This window comes from Engraulis encrasicolus, chromosome 15, assembly GCF_034702125.1.
Source record: "Engraulis encrasicolus isolate BLACKSEA-1 chromosome 15, IST_EnEncr_1.0, whole genome shotgun sequence".
Classification (NCBI taxonomy): Eukaryota; Metazoa; Chordata; class Actinopteri; order Clupeiformes; family Engraulidae; genus Engraulis; species Engraulis encrasicolus.
In genome coordinates this window covers 36,773,948-36,789,767 of record NC_085871.1, presented here as the reverse complement: position 1 = coordinate 36,789,767, position 15,820 = coordinate 36,773,948, and the positions used below count along the sequence as shown (strand labels likewise).

At 41.2% G+C, this 15,820-nt stretch overlaps 2 protein-coding genes across 3 annotated transcripts; one reads left to right on the top strand and one right to left on the bottom strand.

Annotated features, from left to right (window-relative positions):
- Positions 1–1,195: 1,195 nt before the first annotated feature.
- On the bottom strand, positions 1,196–7,727 carry si:dkey-222f8.3 (Poly(U)-specific endoribonuclease-C-like). 2 transcript variants are annotated; one of them, XM_063218028.1, is made up of 7 exons: positions 7,643–7,727; positions 6,487–6,589; positions 5,270–5,381; positions 4,805–4,926; positions 4,067–4,179; positions 3,195–3,348; positions 1,196–2,052 (listed from the first exon to the last, which is right to left on the bottom strand). In XM_063218028.1, the coding sequence occupies exons 1-7, from the start codon at positions 7,651–7,653 to the stop codon at positions 1,795–1,797; spliced, it is 873 nt and encodes a 290-aa protein (XP_063074098.1). In that variant the 5' UTR covers positions 7,654–7,727; the 3' UTR covers positions 1,196–1,794. The 2 variants fall into 2 exon arrangements, with proteins under 2 accessions (XP_063074098.1, XP_063074099.1); XM_063218029.1 differs by having other exon boundaries at positions 6,487–6,586.
- Positions 7,728–7,941: 214 nt separating this feature from the next.
- Positions 7,942–15,433, top strand: LOC134464009 (NADH-cytochrome b5 reductase 3). Its single transcript, XM_063217446.1, has 9 exons — positions 7,942–8,023; positions 8,444–8,569; positions 8,855–8,927; positions 9,076–9,182; positions 9,769–9,898; positions 10,619–10,702; positions 10,966–11,051; positions 11,192–11,291; positions 13,148–15,433. The coding sequence occupies exons 1-9, from the start codon at positions 8,003–8,005 to the stop codon at positions 13,318–13,320; spliced, it is 900 nt and encodes a 299-aa protein (XP_063073516.1). The 5' UTR covers positions 7,942–8,002; the 3' UTR covers positions 13,321–15,433.
- Positions 15,434–15,820: the final 387 nt, after the last annotated feature.

The following is a 15,820-nucleotide window of genomic DNA, read 5'->3' as shown; positions in this document are numbered from 1 at the left end:
AGTTAAAAATACATTTCAATAAAATGTACCAAAAAGATTAAATGCACATCTACAGTGTACACTAAATATTGTCACCAAAATGTCCAATTTAGCCATCTCATGTTGTGCAAGAAAAGCAAAAGAAAGTACAAATTTCTCCATAGCAAAGATACAGCTATGTCTGTACAATTGTCATTTTTGTAGGAAAAAGTAATACAATAATTATCGCTCATACAAATTTGGTTGGACTGCATTCCACAGTATAAAATTCAAGTGTAACAACTTTGGAGAGTCTGAAATAGGTTTGTAAACAAAAATGTATTGTTGCCTCTGTTCAATCTGTGCTATATATCCAGTATGTTGAGTGAAGGCTATGTGTGTGCTTCTGTGAGACCAAGGAAACCTCAAACACCCAGCACATCCTTAACAACCATGTGGACAAAGAGGACAAAAGGCTATCATCTTGAAAACCGGTGTCTGTGATTTCACTGCTGACTGTTTCTCATGGAAAACAGTTCCTCACTACTTCACAAGTAAACACTTCTCTTTTCATACAATCTCCCATATTGATGAGCCCAAAACAGAAAAGCCTTAGAAAACTGATAGTATTTTAACTACACTGAAATATGTCAAGGCTATTGTGTTGAATGCAATATACAAAAAGCAGAATGATCTGCAATCACTGGGCATGACATTAAATGTGGATAATGAAATAGTTAGACACAAAGGCAGTGTTAATCAAATCTAGTTGAGTATTATTTAAATAAACATCAGTTGCCTCTCGGTTACTAGATGAACTGGTGAAATGTGTTATGACCATGTATACTAATTAGTATATCTAATGGCAATAGTAAATCTAAAGATATGGAGTACGGTGAATAATAAATGACTTAGGATTTAAGTTTACAAAACACATGTAATATAACATAAACACTGGTTGTGAAGTAATGAAGCACTTTGACACAGATGCAGAATAATACTGCAACCAACTTTACACTTGGGGAAATATCTAACAAATAAAGGTCTCTGGTCTCATGATGTTCATACTGGTCAATCACATAGAATGAATGGGGGCATACATAGGCCTACATACATACTTTGAGTGTATGTTATTGTGTTAGTGTGCATGGTATTGTCTAGCTTCAATATCTTCAGTTCCTTCAGGCACTGTTGGTCGAGCTTACTCATCTTTGGCTATTTGGATTGTGCCTTTCACTTCGTACAAGAATGGAAAAAGTAGATTTACAATGGACCTTGTTTAGTTCTGTAGGCCTGTGTTGATTTTTTTTGTAAAAGGAGTAACATTTTAAAGAATATTTTTTGAAGATGAACGTGAACCTGATCAGATATGTGTAAACAAGAGAAACCTGTTTATACTCCTAAAAAATTAGTTAAAAAAAATGTTTTTATATTGTGTGAATGGATAAAAACTACCCATTCTCAACATGATCCAATTATGTAATAAATTACATCAACAAAAGCCCTTTTTTAATCTGGGCAGTGTTTCAAGAACATGGTTAAGTGATAAACCTGGCTAAGTTAACCTCTAGGAAGTGGTTAACATGCTAATAGATTACCCACAGATGTCTTTGGAATGGACTCCAGGCTCTGCTATTAGGTGATTAACACTACCTGAAGTTTAACTGAACCTGCTTTACAACTGAGTCATGTTCTTTTAGCAAGACAACTAATCGTTGCTCAAGCCCTAAAAAATCGATACGAAAATTCTGTTTATAAAATTTTCTGCAAGTGTAAATGAGGCCGTCACTGTAGGTCACCCTTATGCTTGTCACCTGGGGCGCTAGCCAAGCCTAGCTAATCCCTGTTGTTGCTGCTCAGCATCTTGGGATAGGAGGTGCCGATGGAGTGTCCGTAGCGACACACCACCACCTCCAGGAGATACTCGTCCACCTTCACCACCACGTTGGTCACCTTCTCGCTGGACATGAGGAAGACCACGGTGTAGAGGGCCACCTCGAACTCAGGGCTGACCCCAATGAAGGAGCTGCCCACCGGCTTCACCAGGTCCTTCCAGCTGAACTGCAGGTTCAGGACGTGGTCGTCTTCATCCGGCTGCGGAGTGCGGACATAGACCATGAGAGAGGTTGTGTTCAATTACGTACAATGTCATCATCATCATCATCATCATCATCATCATCATTACCTCCGCCAAGGAGGTTATACTTTCGGTCGGGTTGGTTTGTTTGTCGTCAGTCAGCAGCTCAAAATGTTACGAACAGATTTTGATGAGTTGTTGGAAATGACAAAAAGGAAAAAGTGATTGACATTCCAGTTTCCAACTCCACAAAAACAAGGCAGCAAGACTTGAAAAGTATTATATTATATTGTAGACATAGGACTCCATGGCGTTGTGCTATGTTATGGTGTCAGTGACCCATAGCCTTGGTGGAGGTTTGCACTCTCTGAGTGCTTCTAGTTGTTGTTAATATACATGTGTATAGGTATTGTGTATACGTATGTGCATATCCAATGAGTTGGAACAGGATAAATAAAACATACAAATATAAAGTGAGGTGAAAAATCCGCCCTCTGGTTAGTGTTACATTCTTTTATTCAGCACAAGTGGAAAGTTTATACTTCCATAGACTTCCATCATCAGAGGTCTGATAAAGATAAAGCTGATAAATGTTCACTTGTGGTGAATAACAAAAGAACAAGAAGTGTGGGAATCTCCCACTTAATATTGTATTATTATGTCTATCCCATTCGAGTTCTCTGTGTTCTCTCTGTCTCTGTCTGTGCTCAGTGCTCAAACAAAACCATAAACTATGCTTGCATGTCTGTGGGCACACACACACACACACACACACACACACACACACACACACACACACACACACACACACACACACACACACACACACACACACACACACACACACACACACACACACACAGATACAGTATACTGCACTAACATGATGCACTCTCTATGTAAGTGATCCCAGCTGTGTGATTACTAGGGCATCACGTGACACATGAATTGCACGCACATACAGACACAGACAGACACTCTTTCCCATGTCGCTCTTTCTAACTTTTCCTTCCTATGCGCCTCCCTCCCTCTCTCTCTCTTAATTGCTCTCTCTCTCACATGCGCTGAGTGGAACAACAAGTAACTTATCGTTTCATATTAAATAAACGTCTCTGAGTACGCGCTCATGTGACACCTGGCTGGCGTGATGTTTACTCACTGTGTCCTTGTTGCCTCGTGCTTTGTAGCCTTTGTAGTCCACGTGACCGTGCTTCTCCTGCAGGTAGAACTGGACCCAGTTGTGCAGGCCCATGATCTCCTTCCCGTGCTTGGTCTCGCCCACAAACACATGCTCGAAGCCACAGGAATCCTGCCTGTGTAGTGTGTACAGAGCCAATTAAAACGGAGAGACTGTGTGTGTTACAGAGAGAGTGCGAGTTTCAGACTTGAAAAGCTTCCTTCAAATGCATGTTTTAGTAAAAAGTCTCTGCATGTGTCATACTTGTTCCGTTACACATGTTTAAGTGATGAGGAGCTCAACAAACAGGTGTGTGTGTGCTATGGTTATATAACATCAAGTCCATTCATACAGTGAATTGGTATAAAATGGGACTACAGTGCAACCCAGTGGCAAGTATGTGTAACATCCATGTCTTTAAGAGGCGTATAATCGCGTGCCAGATGGCCTTCCTGTTTACTGCTCACAGTGCAGTTTGTTTTTTTGTCTCTTGTAGCAGTGCACATTGACAAGACAACACACAATTTCACACTGATATTCTCTGAATCTGTGTTTCACCGATCTACCATTTTGCAGAAAATGTTTTTTTTGTGAAGGAGGATGAAGGAGGAAGGTGAAGGAGAAGGAGGATGAGGATGAGGGAGACCACAATCAAAAAACATGGAACAATCTCTTGTGGTGGTACACATTGGCACACAATTTCACACTGATGTTCTCAGAATCTGTGTTTCACTGATCTACCATTTCGCAAAAAAATGTCTTTTTTATCTGATGAAGGAGACCACAAACAAAACACAAGGAAAACACCCAAACAAGCTAAAAAAAAAGGGGAAAGAAACATGAAAGGGACTTACCCGCCACTCCTGTCCCGATGGTAGAGGCGAAACCAGATGTCAAACAGCTGCTTCTTGAAATGTGTCATATCTGAAGAAGCCTGTCCCTTCCTCACCAAATAACTGTGGGCACACTGGAAATAGAAATAGAGTAGAGTAGAGTAGATTATCATGTATTGATCCCAGGGGGAAATTAAGGAGTCAAGTAGCATACACACATTCATAAATACAAAGAGACATTGCCCACAGGACATTACACACATACTTACACATAAATAGCTCACTGTTACATACATTTAGCCAAGGCAGCCCCCCCCCTCTCTCTCTCTCTCTCTCTCTCTCTCTCTCTCTCTCTCTCTCTCACACACACACACACACACACACACACACACACACACACACACACACACACACGCACACACACACACACACACACACACACACACACACACACCAAAATATAAATATAAAATATAAAATCACACAGCACATAGAATTTTATTGAAATTATACCTTTTCCCCTAAGTTTTTTGGGGGGCTTTTTTATGCATTTTTGGTGATAGCTGATTGGACGGTGAAGATGTAAGCGTTGGAAGAGTGAGTTGAGTAAAGATTGAGAAACAACCTCGGGGCACACTCAAACCCACTGGATCGTGTCCCACGTGGTTTATTACTTTTTTACCATCACTATATAACAGCGACTAACAAATGCCTTCCTTATCACTGGGGATAGGCAAATGGCTTGCAGGCCTGTAGTACCTTCATGACCTCTGTTTGCAGGATGGCGTCCAGGAAGAGGTGGTTCTCCATCATCTCCTGCGAGGTGACGGTCTCTGCCACTCCCGTGGACATCTCATAGTTGTCCAGCAGATTTACAAAATCTTTAAGTTAGATGACATTTTGAGTGAATAATTGGGCCTTATTATACACGCAAACACAAAAAACATACACAACACATACACACGCATGTACACAAGCTCACATGCACATACACACAGGTTTGGAAGGTGGTACACATTCATAAAAAAAGCATGGCTTATAAGGTAGGCCATAGATGTTTGCATGTTTTTGTTTGGTCAATTCAAACATACTTATTGTTGTTTTTTGTGTCTAATTTGTGTTTTGTAATAAAGACTCATGCTATGGCTCTCAATCTATTCAAATTGACACGTGTCATGTGCTTTTCTGGAAGAATATGAAAAACATGCGCTTCTCTGAACTTACGGGCATAGGTCTCAATGCCCCTCAGTTTGTTGTCATCCACATATTCGAAGAGTGGAGCTCTCGCTCGGTCTCGGGCCTGGTTGCTGCCATGGGCCACATATCCTGCTCTTCCCTGAAAAAACACACACACACACACACACACACACACACACACACACACACACACACACACACACACACACACACACACACACACACACACACACACACACACACACACACACACACACACACACAGGTAGAAGTACTGTTATAGATGTAATTAGTAGTATGCTATTACAAGGTTGCAACCATGGACTCTCAACTACTAGAGCTGTAATTACTAGAGATGTACAGGATCCGAGATCCGGTTCCGGATCCGGCAGGATAATAGGGTTTTTTCACAGGATCCGGATCCGGTTCGAGGATCCAGGATCCGGTAGCCGAGGCTTTTAAGTCAAAATAGTTTGAGCCAACGTGATAAAAAGGGCCCACGTGTGTGAGTAGGCTATGTGTTTCAACCCTTTCGTTGGATCCGGTATCCGGTTCCGGATCCGGCAGGATCTTAAGCATTGGATCCGGTATCCGGCAGGATCCTAAAAATCAGGATCCGGTGCATCTCTAGTAATTACATCTGTTACAGTGCTACTTGTAATTCATACAACTCTTTTGGCAACACATGCAATATACAGTCATGGCAACATACAGTATGATGAGATGAGCCCAAAACATGTGTCACATCTGTGTCTTGGGGGTCATACTAATGCTTTCTTCATGTGGACATTTTTTGCATTTGTCTGAGCTGTGTTTGTTTATAAGTATGTTGTTTTTGATTACTAGGAAAGGATGTTACTGCATATACTGTACTGTATGACAGACAGAGAACTAGAGTGAAGTAATACAGTGTCTGCAGCAAGCAATGTGTTCAAGTTCTTCCCCCTCACATGATTGCTATAACGCTTCAATTTGAATTACCTGTGTGCATTTACTGTAGGAAATGATAGGCTAAGCCTTGCTGCTCATAACTTAAGTTTTAACAGAGAAGTTTATACAAAACAACATGTTTGGGGGATCTTTGTTGTGAGAAAATACTTTGAGCAATGAAATCCTATTCTTTTGTAATATTATCTTCAATAGTAAGTGGGCTAAACCATGGATGGTACATTTTGGCATATAATACAAAGAGCAGCAACTATGGGTCATTGTTTAGGAGATGAATGCCTCACCACTCACTTTACCTGCAGTGCGATGATGTAATCTTTCCCAGGCTTGAGACGATTAGTATCCAGTTTCCACAGCTCATTCAGGACAGCGGATATCTCTTCATTCACACCTTGACTGCTGTTGCACAAATAAAGACAACATTCACAGTGGAATGAGATAAGACCAAGGGCAATGATTGGATCAGTGCAATGCATGATCAAGCAGAGTAACAATGAAGAGATATAGGGCTATTGCAGGGCCCTAGTTTAACTTCTCCTAAAATCAGACAAAATTCTTTGCTTTAAGTTTTGCCATTTCGTCATCTTCTATTGTTGCAAAATCAAGAACAGAAGAATTATTTGTGGGCACTTCCCTGTTGACTGGACACTGACCAGGGAAGCCAACAGGGGGGACAAACTGGTCTCTTGTCCCGGGCCCAGGAAGAGAGGGGGCCCAGAAATGGGTCCTCTTTGCCTATGCATTGGGGCCCTTTCAGGTGAATTTGTCCTGGGCCCGGCCAAAGCTGTCAGCAGCCCTGACACTGACTAATCACTCATGCTCATCTGACTGTTAGTGTGGACTATTAAAACATAGGCCCATAGACCGCGGAACGTATGATAGGCCTACCCTTGTGTTGTCAAAACAACCCCCCAAACCACAGGAGACTGTATCTTGTAGAAAGGAGGATATGCAATGAAATGTGCCCTACCAATCAGACACACAAAGTGTGATACCAACAGGAAAATGGTGCAGATTCTGCAGCTGTTTCATGGAGCCACTTTCATTTTCACAGCCACAGCTGTATCAGTTTTAATCGGTGACGGTTAGTGCAGGCGACACAGGCATTTTATCAATGAAAAGTTCACAGGTTGTAACTCGCATTGCCAGTGGCGAGCGACAGATCTCTCCACTAAATTTGTCCTAATGAATTTCCTCTTACAGAAGCTGCACGCGCTTCAAAGTTTCAGAAGAAGGCATACAGAGAAAGAAAGTAAAGAGAAGAAAGAGAGCGTTTCTTTTTCAGGGGACTTTCCAGTTCCTTGCACACTTTTTGGACACGACCCTGCCTAATCTTTTACAGACCCGACTTCCATCAGTTTTACTGCTCAGTCTTCCGCTGATGTTGACTGAAATAACAATGCAAAGAACTCAATGTCCACAAAATACAAATGCATCCATGTCCACACTCACCGATATGCCATTGTTAATTCACTTCTCACTCCTCGACTGTTTGTTGTAGTTGTAATAAACTTGTGACCGTCATAAAACGGACATGTAGATACAGAGGTTCACAGTTATAGTAAAACTGTCAATCAAAATATTCTGCTTATGTTCAAGCCAATCAATGTTTCAGTAAAGGCAGCAGCACCCGCCCCCCATGACACAAATAAAGTTTCATTGGTTTAACCTAATAAAAAATGGGAGGGGTTCGGCGCAACCTCATCTTATTGGAGAGAATTGCCCCCTTTGAAGGCGCGGCTGAACACATTTCAGGAAGAAGGCAAGGGGCACGTCAAGTCTGTCAAAAGGAAGGGGTCCAAGCTAAGCAAGATGATCTCACAACTCATTGATGTAAGTAACTATAGATCTGATACTGTTCATGTAAACATGCAGTCTTGGAGATAGTCAGCCACGTGGTTTAACTCACAACATCCCAGCTAATCGCTGAAGCCCTTCTATGTGCACAATGTCAACAGACTACGCAGCTAACGTGTTAGCTACCATAATGCTGTCTCATAGTGAAACTTTTCAACTGTTTCTGGTTTATTGACTAACTATCGACAGAGGCGCAAGTTGACGCCAAAGACCAGTGATTAATTATCTTAAATTAGCCGCCTGGTTTAAGTATTCACTAATGAATTAGTAGCCTACTTGTAAAGTAATCTCATGGCTACTGGTTGCTTTTCAGAGCACAACATTAGATGAAGAAAAGCCTTGAAAATTGTTGTCTGTATCCATATGTGTTTCAGTGACGTGCTTTTGACTTTGCAGTTTTTGTGTGGACTCGCGAACAGCATTCGCGACCTCATTTTCAATCTTCTGTTTGGGAAGAAAAAGCCTGCCATTACCTTGAAAGATCCCACCATCAAGTACAACCTGAAATTAATTGATAAAGAGGTACGTGCTGTAATATCTAGTATGCCCATGCCCTGTGATGTCATTCCCTGCAGCAATATGTAACATTACATTATGCAACTTTTCAATGCCAAAGACGGCTTATGTTTGTATATATTCATTATTGTTGTTGTTGTTGTTGTTCTTGCTGTTATTATTAATACCGGTATTTTAGCATTGTATGGTCTTGCATGCTGAAGGTGTTTTCAGCTGTGTGTGTGTGTGTGTGTGTGTGTGTGTGTGTGTGTGTGTGTGTGTGTGTGTGTGTTTGTGTACTACATATTTCAGATCATCAGCCATGACACTCGAAAATTCCGATTCGCCCTCACCTCCCCAGAGGAAGTGTTGGGTCTACCCATTGGTGAGTTAACTTTGGTGGCTAAAATATTTTCTAATTCAATACAATGTTGTCGTGTCCTGATGACGGTCAGAAAAATGACATTCCCAATTATTAAAAACACTGAGACATCTTTATTGATCTATTGTGCCAAATTGTCCTGTGATTTCAGGGCAGCATATCTATCTGTCTGCTAAGATCGATGGAAATCTGGTGGTGAGGCCGTACACTCCTGTATCAAGTGACGATGACAAAGGCTTTGTGGACCTCGTGATCAAGGTAAAACATTGTTAAAACATTGCTGTATGCAGGTGTAACGGAGGCCAGCTAGCAGAGTGTGGCGTGGAACATTAGTAAACCTCCCTCCCGAAGCTTCAATACACTGTCACACAGGCAGTGCAAGACATAAAGTAGATTTTGTTTTAGCTTGTAAACATATTTACACATTGTCAGGATAATTATTTTGAAGAAAATATGTTGTGCAAAGCTGCAGTTGTACTATAGTTAAAAATATAATTGGATAAGACTTTCTGTCATCATTGATCATCCTTAACTTTTGTCCTGATGTGCTGTTCTACAGCCTTTTGGTGCAGGCACATTCACGGGCAATCATACTCAATTTGTTAACACTACTATGCGTGGCGGTTGACATTGCACAACATGTTTTCTCTGTTGTCTGTGAGTAATGTTTTGCAGAGTAATGTTACGCTGTGCTATGGCATTACTGAAAATCTTGAGTAACACCTCAAGACATGGTCATTACCATTTTTGTAACAGCAAGCTTGTGATGGAGGTTCTGCACGTAAGGGTTAAGATTAAAAGAGTAACTGTTATTTTGCTGTATTTTCTCTCTCCACGTGTGCAGATCTATTACAAGAACGTGCACCCCAAGTTCCCCGAGGGAGGCAAGATGAGCCAGTACGTGGAGAGTCTGCGCGTCGGCGAGACCATCGACTTCAGAGGGCCGAGCGGACTACTAATCTACCAGGGGAAAGGTTGGCTAAGAAAAAGAACACTAACCCTACTTGGCATAGATGGTTATACTGTATATGCACTTATTTTTTTTATATCTCTTGTGCACTTTGTTTCTGCAAGTGTTGTATGCTATGGATCATGTCCTCGATTGTAAGTCGCTTTGGATAAAAACGTCTGCCTAATGTAATGTAATATAATGGCTTTTGAGCTTGAGTTTCACTGTCCTGAGTATAGTATATTGTAGTGTATCTACCATGGGAAAGACAAATTTCCACATTGTGGACAATAAAGTATTCATATTTGTAAAGGTTGGCTCTGGATCTCGGCCTTCAGTACAGTATATCTCCTTAAGATAATATAGTATACAGTGTATCTACTCTGGGAAAGTTTGGCTATTAGAGCCCTGCTTTCATTGTCCTGAGTGTATTTCCTGAGTAACATATATACAGTATCTACAAGGGGAAACGTTAGCTGTAGCTTTCAGTATAGAGCATTTCCAGTTTTGCTCAGCACTTCTGCTCTGTATTTTCTTTCCACTCTGCCCATAATTCCCAGTCATCATCATCACAAATCATCATCATGTTGATATGAGCTATAATCTTAGTTATTTACTGATAATTCTATCCATTATCCTTTCCCTTTCTCTCTCTCTCAAGCATGTTGAGTATGAGTAAATCATGAGTATTGATGAGTTTTAGAGACATGGTGACATAAAGTACTTTTGTTTCCCTTCCCTTTAGGAGAGTTTGCCATCAAACCTGATAAGAAGTCACCTGCAGTCGTCAAGAAGGCCAAACATGTGGGCATGATTGCAGGTGGAACTGGTGAGTTTCTCAGACTGTTCCTGTGTGCGTGTGTGCGTTTGTTTGTTTATTTGTTCGTTGCATTCCGTAGTGAGTGAAAGTACAGTTGCCCCACCGGTACTCGAACCCGGACATTCGGGGGTACCTAACTGGGGCTCTGACGTCATCTACAAAGTCCAAAGGCTCACCGCTGTGACAGTCAGAAGACACCCACAAGCCCAGTGATGGTCACTCCTTTGCGTAGTAATTTATCCATTAATATATGTATTTTTTGTTTGTTTCAGGCATCACACCAATGCTACAGATCATTCGTGCGGTAATGAAGGATCCCAAGGACTCCACGATTTGTTACCTGCTCTTTGCAAACCAGGTAAAAGGAATTTATTCTGAAGGCTTTAAATGCTTTGGCCACAGTTCTATTGTACATTTAGTACATTTTGAGGTGACATGGTTGCTTCTCTGATTGTTGCTGTTCACGCTCAGTAAGACCTACGCTTTTTTCCCCTTCAGAGTGAAAAAGACATACTCCTGCGACCTGAGCTGGAGGAGGTGCTAGCCAACTACCCATCCCGATTCAAGCTGTGGTACACTGTGGATAAGGCCCCAGAAGGTATGACATTTATTCTGTTTATTGGTCATTGACAGAGACTATTTATGAGGTAGAGACGATTAATTTAAGTGAAGTGAAAGTGAAAGCCCATTGGGAAACTCCAACTCCCATTGTCATTGTGACACAGCACACAAGTGAACACTGCACACAATGAAATTGCATTTATGCCTCACCCGTGCAAGGGGGCAGCCCTCAGTGGCGCCCCATGGGGAGCAGTGCGGTGGGACGGTACCATGCTCAGGGTACCTCAGTCATGGAGGAGGATGGGGGAGAGCACTGGTTGATTACTCCCCCCACCAACCTGGCGGGTCGGGAGTCGAACCGGCAACCTCTGGGATGCAAGTCTGACGCCCTAACCGCTCACCCATGACTGCCCCGTCGTCTAGGATCCATATGACATGAAGCCCTAACTGCAATCATAAGGCAGCCATGTGCCTTAAATAAATGGAGTTCAGTGGGAAAGTCATGCACATTTAGGAGACCAGAGTTGATTCCACTTTGTTGCATTGGTCACTCGTGGTATAGCTTATCTTGGTCTATTTAAAATCGTTGGTCATTGATGTTTATTAGTAGTAGATGTCAGGGTGGGCCAACCACAGATAATGCCACTATTGTATGAATTAAATTATTCTTTTGTTTTCCTGGACTAGTGAATCTGAAAAGCACATTATTTTTATGTGAATGACCAAATATTAATCTATGTATATAATTAATACAACTGGTATTATTGGTACTACCGGATTTCAGCTGCTAAATACATCACTGACAATGACCCTGTATGGCCCATCTGTGTCCTATTTTCTCTTCTGTGTCTTTCAACTCTTCTGTGAGAAAATGTTTTTTATAGTAGCTGTTGTAATAATTTATTTCCCAGTGCTATCTCAGAATGCGATTTGCCTACTGTTCCCCTGGTAAATGTTCGATTTTGCAACATGCACAGCTTCTCTTTTTTTCCTCTCTTGCTTAATTTCTTCCATCTTTGTCTTTCTCAATAGTCCTTGACAAAGATACCGCTAACTGTCCTGTGTTATGCAGAGAGATTTGAAAGACAACCTTTTAACTCCCATTTTTGACTGGTTTCTTGACCTACTTCCAGGGTTGCCAAATGTGGCTGACAATTTCCAGCCCTATAGTTGCCTGAAGACAGTAAATCCCGCCCAAATTTGAACAAAATTGTATTAATGTAAGGATTTATGCCGAAACATTGGTGTTATTAAATGTTACTGCATGAAGTTCTGAGTGTGCGACGACCATTCTTTTTCAAGTCGAGTCCAATTGTCTGCCGTACGCAGTGAATTTAAAAAAAAGATTTTTTTCTTCGGGTTTCAGTAAACGCACACCGTTTGAGGTGCGTACTGTGTTTACTGAAACCCGAAGAAAAAAAACTTTTTTTTATGGCCATATACAGAAGAACCCTCCCAATGCCCTTTTTACCCGCAGAGGGTCATCTTAAACAGCCGAATTGGGCACGGAACCGCCCGATCTGGCAACACTGCCTACCTCACCTTTATGTGGGTCTAGCACTACAAGGGTTGTTTCTGAAGTTTCGAGCAGCGTAATGACAATGTGCAAAAGTACAAGAATCTATGCACAACCTCTAGGTGCTGGTAAAAGCAGGAAAAGCCATTCAAAAAGGGAAAAAAATTTCTCTCTCTCTCTCTCTCTCACTTCTGTCAGTGAGGAGATGATCCGGGAGCGCCTGCCTTCACCAGCCTCCAATACTCCAGTAATATAGATACTCCATTTTGTTATGTCTTTTTGAGAGTTTTGCATCTGAACACACACTCTCTCGCTCTCTCTCTCTCTCTCTCTCTCTCTCTCCCCCTCTCCCTTCCTCCCCCCTCCTGCCTCACTAGGCTGGGAGTACAGCCAGGGCTTCATCAGTGAGGAGATGGTCCGGGAGCACCTGCCTGCGCCGGGCGATGACGCGCTGGTCCTGATGTGCGGCCCGCCCCCCATGATCCAGTTCGCCTGCAACCCCAACCTGGACAAGGTGGGCCACTCTGCCAGCCGCCGCTTCACCTTCTGAGGAGGGACGCACAGGGACGGGGACGGTGATATGGAGATGGAGACCAGGAGAATGCAGCTAGGCCAGGAGGTCTACAGTCAGCAGTGTGCTGAGGTGTGGTGTGGTGTGGATGAATGGATTAAATATGGATGGATGAATGGCTGGATGGATGGATTAAAGAGGGATGGATGAATGGATTAAATATGGATCAGGGTTCCCACTGGTGCTTGAATTCCTTGAAAATGCTTGAATTTCGATTAAGTGATTTCAAGGTTGTGAAAAAGCTTGAATTTTTGGTGAAGTGCTTGAAAATGCTTGAATCATCAACAATCTGAGGAAGTGAGATGTCAGATGGGATTTGCCATTCGACATCCTAAAATTGATTAGAATGCAGGAAATTGCATCTTATAAACACAAGACCCTTTCCACGACCTATTAAAGGTGCTGGAAAACTAAAAACTGGGTGCTTGAAGGTGATTGAAAAGTGCTTGAATTTGTTCATGAAAAAGGTGTGGGAACCCTGATGCATGGATGAATGGATGGATGGATTGATTGATTGGTGGATGACTGGCTGGATTGGTGGATGGACAGATAGACGGATAGATAGACGGATGAATAGGTGAATGAATGGATGGATTGATGATTAGCTGCGTGGATGCATAAAAAGCATTAAAGAATGGATGGAAGACATGGATAGAGATCTAAATGAATGAATGAAAGAATGGATGGATAAGTTGATAGATGGCTGCATGAATGGACGGATGGCATGGATGATGGATGAATGGATTAAAGATGGACGGATGTGTAGGTGTCTGTTTGTGTGTGGTCATGCTGCTCTGGTCTGGCTGCAAAGAGCTGCTCTTGCAAATGGGTGATGGGTAACAGCATCATGCAATATCACGACGCAACATTATTTATGCATCAGCAATGTTCATTTATACCCGTTGGTTGTTTTTTGTTTGTTTGTTGTTACTTGGATTATTTAATAACAGTGCCAAATGCACAAAGCATCTCCTGTGTTACAATATAGCTGTTAAAGAAGTATGTAAACAAGCCAAGAGAAGGACCTTTGTATGTCTGTATTTGGTATCTGTAAACAGCATTAGGACCCATACTTGAAGGGAGAACTAAAAAGGACTTTTTTGATCTACTGTGGCTTTTGAATGAATGTCTTTACCAATTTCGTTGTACCTGTATAATGACAGTAAAGTGCAGATTGTGTTATTCTGACTGCATTTCCCCATTTTTAATTATGACCTGCACACTGTCTATTCGGCAAACAAGATGTATTAACTTAATGGTTTTTTTTTTTTTAAGTTGTCCATTTCTGAAATGTCATCATAGTTGATATATCTTGTTTGTAGAAGGGGAAGCATGTGGAAGTTTTCCCAAATTTGATTGACTTCATCTCTCTAGCACACCTAATATCTCCATAGGTGTGCGAAAGCTCAATTTATTAAAACAAAAACAAAAAGAAAAGAAAATCCCAATATATACATTCCTTTGTTTCATGTGAGCATTAAACTCAATACAATACACCAATCCAACTGCCTGTTCACCACTCAGTTGCACTTAAAGATTTTATGGCTGAGGTGAACTACTTGGGACACAATTAATGCTCTTCAATAGAAAGGGCCCACAAGCTGGTAGTGCAATGGCTTTGTATGACCACAAGGGGTCAGTGTTTTACAAGGTTTATCAGGTCAACGAAACGGAAGATAATGCCTTTCTTTTTCTTAAAATCAAGGATTGTTTTTAATGCCAATCTTTTTTTTTTTTTTTAAGTATATTTCCGTTTTACACTGAGGTAAAGGGAGCACTTGCTGAAAGCTTTTGCAGCTTCATGGCTGGCATTATGATTTCTCACATGAAATAATCACACAGCTTCAATGGTAATGTAACCACATATATTTTTGTTTACAGTATAGCCTTCAATCAATCAAGTAAGGGTTTGAGACACTGTGTTTCCCCCATCTATATCAACGTTGGATAGTTTTTGTTCAGAGAATGAGTGCCTTAGCGTCTTCAATATTGTATCTTTACAGTAATACGTAATGTTGGCTCAAACATAGTATGTACATTGAAATGCATAAAAGCAAACACCCATTAAATGCATTTTATATTATGGACTTAACACTGACTGTGTTGCATCAATGTGACCCACTGTCCTATCATTACATTTATGGTTTGACTTCACTACGTATTATACCAAATAAGTCAGAAGTCATGTACTGATATTGATGTTGTGGTGCCCAAATGCAAGTTACCATTTTCTTTTAAGTATTGTTTGAGACCAATAAACATCCATGATTCAACTACAAAGATTTTGTTATTGTTTTTGGTAAAATGATTGAAAGAAATACTTGTCAGTAAATAGTCATTTAGCCAGACATTGAGTATCTTTTCTAACAACATACACTATTAGTATTAATAGAGATTTTTCCTCGAGAAAATTGTTCCGAGAAGTATTGAAACCATTTCATATGTGTAACTTAAATTCTACTGGAATAAGCTGACAATT

Bases quoted from the DNA above. Each gene is read 5' to 3' on its own strand.
- LOC134464009 (XM_063217446.1), top strand. From the start codon at position 8,003: ATGATCTCACAACTCATTGAT. The intron at 8,024-8,443 runs GTAAGTAACTAT...TTGACTTTGCAG, and splicing joins TGATCTCACAACTCATTGAT to TTTTTGTGTGGACTCGCGAA. The intron at 11,292-13,147 runs GTATGACATTTA...CTGCCTCACTAG, and splicing joins TGTGGATAAGGCCCCAGAAG to GCTGGGAGTACAGCCAGGGC.
- si:dkey-222f8.3 (XM_063218028.1), bottom strand. The intron at 4,927-5,269 runs GTAAGTTCAGAG...TCTAACTTAAAG, and splicing joins GGGCATTGAGACCTATGCCC to ATTTTGTAAATCTGCTGGAC. The intron at 4,180-4,804 runs GTACTACAGGCC...TTCTATTTCCAG, and splicing joins TGCAAACAGAGGTCATGAAG to TGTGCCCACAGTTATTTGGT.